This window comes from Conger conger, chromosome 3 (genome assembly GCF_963514075.1).
Source record: "Conger conger chromosome 3, fConCon1.1, whole genome shotgun sequence".
In the NCBI taxonomy this organism is placed as follows: Eukaryota; Metazoa; Chordata; class Actinopteri; order Anguilliformes; family Congridae; genus Conger; species Conger conger.
The window spans coordinates 61,669,862-61,673,408 of record NC_083762.1 but is presented as its reverse complement, the minus strand read 5'-3'; the positions used below and the strand labels follow the sequence as shown (position 1 = coordinate 61,673,408).

Below are 3,547 nucleotides of genomic sequence, written 5' to 3'. Positions count from 1 at the left end.
ATGCTAGGTCACCAAAAATGATGTCACTGTCTGTATAAATGTAACAGCTGTAACATTTATACCTTCTCTGAGTTGCCTTAACAAGCAATGTATGTTTTTTGAGATTTGGAGATTAGGGACATTAGGGGTGCCTCCCAATACTGAAAACATATTATACCCTCCTCAGGAGAACATGGTGAAAAAGAGGATGCATTTTCTGAGCATGAATGGTATTGAAAAGCATTTTAGCCTATGTGTAGTGTCTTTTTGGGGAGACGTTAGATATTTTTAATTCTGTTTAATATTAATATTGAATTTTACTCATCAACATGTTTCACTTAGTTCAGTGTTTAATGTTAAACGTGTTTAATTAGCGCACACAAAAAAAACCCATCTAGAGCAAGACCTCCCACCACTGCAACTATAGCAGTAGTATTGTACAGTTGCTCAACACCTTCTTGCGATCACAGATTGTGTCCTTCCATTTGCTGTCGGCAGGTGGAACCGCAGTTTATAAAATGCGTATCATTGGGGGAATCACAAAATTCACAAAATGTGGAGCACTCAAAATTCGCGAACCGCAGTCAGTCAAACTGTCAGATTTAACTTCATTTTACGCAGGGTGCAGCTATTGATTTAACACTTCCGTTCATTGAAAACTAAACAATTGGGCTTTTATTTTATTTTTATTGCGACTGCAAAACACTACATTTGACTCATGAAATCTCTTGTGCCTGAGTGTAATCAGCGAGATCAGGCTTTGCAGCTGAATCTAGTTGTTGACATGTGATCCAACTGGTCTTGACTATTGATCGTCGGCTTTATCAGATAACAGAGCAGGCCTCCACATTACACCCAAGGGGACAGTACAGAGATATAATCGGGCTCATTTAACTGCTGACAAAGATGCAGTTAAACTGCTAGATTGTTGTGATATTATCACATCATATATATTCAGAGGCTAATCTTAATTACCATTTAAGCACAGTTTTCTTTAAATCCGCTTTAGGTTTAGCCTGGCCCACTATGGGTGGAGTTACGGAATGTTGTGCTCGTAGGTTGCCAGCTGCTAGAGTTGCTACTCTAGTTTGAATCAGGCTGCGGTGGGGGAAGGTTATTTTCCCTGTAGTAGCTCCAATAATTGTGTGACTTGACTAACGTCGTAGCAAGCGGCGACGTGCCCTGGGACAAGGTGTCTTAATTCATGGATTAATCCCAAGAGTTTGCCTCCACACCAGTCGAGCAGTGGATTACAGCTACAATACCGGTTTTATCGCCCCTGTTTGGTGCAGGCGATTCCGTGCGGATAATCAACGTGTTGACTGAGTGCGAGTGGGAAGCATTGCACCTCTTTTTGAAGCAACCGGGCAACCGAAAGACGACCGTCATCTACGACTGAAGCGCATTTTATCGCCGGTCCAGCAATTAATGGAATTCAAGCGCGGCGGAATTGGATTTTAACTCATGTTTGTGCGGTGAATGCAAATGCAAGCCACAATACTGCGTTTAGGTTGATGCGAAACAACCTAATTCACTGCTGCAGATTGAGGGTGGCCCGAAGGCAAGCGTTCACCATGGGATCGCGTCTGTGACTTGGATGGGTCAGTCATACCACGGTTTCCACGGGTCTGGAGCCTTCTATTCTGGTTGGTAAACGACATTAGGCACAATTATTGACCCGATTGAATAAAACGCGCATCCAGTACTGTAAGCTGACGACATCCAATGTTTTTTTAAACTGGTTACGACCGTCGATGTGCTGTACATTTCGTATCTAGCTTATAAGCTATATTCGTTAGCAGTTTATTCAAAATGGGTAACAGTTTCTCAAATATATCCGCATTTCAGTCCCTTCATATTGTCATGTTGGGTTTGGACTCTGCCGGTAAAACGACTGTTCTTTACCGACTAAAATTCAACGAGTTTGTTAATACCGTGCCCACGATTGGGTTCAACACGGAAAAGATCAAACTGAGCAATGGCACTGCTAAGGGCATCAGCTGTCACTTCTGGGACGTCGGAGGACAAGAGAAACTAAGGCCTTTGTGGAAATCCTATAGCAGGTGCACGGATGGTATCATTTATGTGGTGGACTCGGTGGACGTTGACAGGCTAGAGGAGGCCAAAACGGAACTGCACAAAGTCACCAAATTCGCAGAAAACCAAGGGACTCCACTTTTGGTGATTGCCAATAAGCAGGATCTGCCCAAGTCTCTTCCTGTAGCAGACATTGAAAAACAGCTGGCGCTTCACGAGCTCACCCCCTCCACCACCTACCACGTGCAGCCAGCCTGCGCCATCATTGGGGACGGACTACATGAGGGCATGGACAAACTGTACGAAATGATCGTTAAACGGAGAAAATCGTTGAAACAAAAAAAGAAACGATAACGGTGTTATAAGTTATACTGCCCCCCACCCCCACACCGTAGTTTTGTGTCTCAGTGTTTTGGGTTGATGCCACTGCCGACCCTTTATGAAATGTTTACTCAGTGATTTTGGAACTGGGCTGATGGCATAACTAATGCTGCTAGGAACTAATTTCAGGCCCCAAGTGCTACCTGCGTTACTCACAAGAGGAAGCACTAAGGATGCTGGATGTATATTCGAAGTTAACCAAAAATACAGATAAAAAGAAAATGCATTGACGAAAGACTAACACAAAAAGTACAAACCGGCTGGACCCTGTTTGTTGCTGCTTCTTTGTGGATTATAAATGTAGCTTGGCAGTTTAATGAGTACATTAAAAAGCACTGTGATTTTGAGACATTACTCGAGACATTAGTTGCAGTTCCTTGTTAATTTACATGGAATGCTTTTTAAGTTTAAAACCTTTCTTATTTTTCATACTTTGCACGTAATGTGGATGTAGATCGTACACATTGAGTTGACTTTTTCCATTTCTGAAAGCTTGTCTCAGTTTCATGAATTTGATTAGTAACATGGAACTGTAGGAATTTAGGTATTGCCTCTGGGTGATAGGCTAAATTAATCTGTATATGATAATGTTTTCCCTCTGTTCTGAAGTGGTTTCAACTAGGCGTGTACAGAGTTGCAAAAACATTGAAGTAAATCGTATTTAGCATGCTGGTGTAAAGTCACCAGAGAAGTTTTGCTTACAACACACACCCTTACAGTTGCAAACACAACTTTGCACTTCCTTTTTTTTTAAAATATGAAACCGTAAAGTTCTACACTGTATAGCAAAATGAATATGTACAGTGAAGCCAAAAAAATCTTGAAGTATTTTTTAAATTAAAAATGTTATTAAAAACAGAATGCTTGTAGTGACTTGTTATTTTTATAATGGCTATTAGGTACTGTGTACCAATGAGTGTCATACTAAAACCATAAAACATCTTTTCTATGTCGTCTTGGTCCAGCTGACCATTTGAGATTTTGAATTAGCTGTTCAGCTTCAACATGATTTCTATATTCACATAACATGTTGACTTCTATCCTTCTAAAACAAAACAAAAAATACCTGCACTTCAAAACATCAGTATGCTTGGGCTAACTTCACATTGTGTCCATTCTCATCCAATGTCATGCCTGTCTGGATTCTAAA

General features: G+C 41.0%; 1 protein-coding gene across 1 annotated transcript; it reads left to right on the top strand.

The window, feature by feature from the left end:
• Positions 1-916: 916 nt before the first annotated feature.
• On the top strand, positions 917-3,258 carry LOC133123894 (ADP-ribosylation factor-like protein 4C). Its single transcript, XM_061234598.1, has one exon. The coding sequence runs from the start codon at positions 1,792-1,794 to the stop codon at positions 2,368-2,370; it is 579 nt and encodes a 192-aa protein (XP_061090582.1). The 5' UTR covers positions 917-1,791; the 3' UTR covers positions 2,371-3,258.
• Positions 3,259-3,547: the final 289 nt, after the last annotated feature.

What these genes read in the sequence shown, in the direction of transcription:
- LOC133123894 (XM_061234598.1), top strand. Translation starts at nt 1,792, where the DNA reads ATGGGTAACAGTTTCTCAAATATATCCGCATTTCAGTCCCTTCATATT.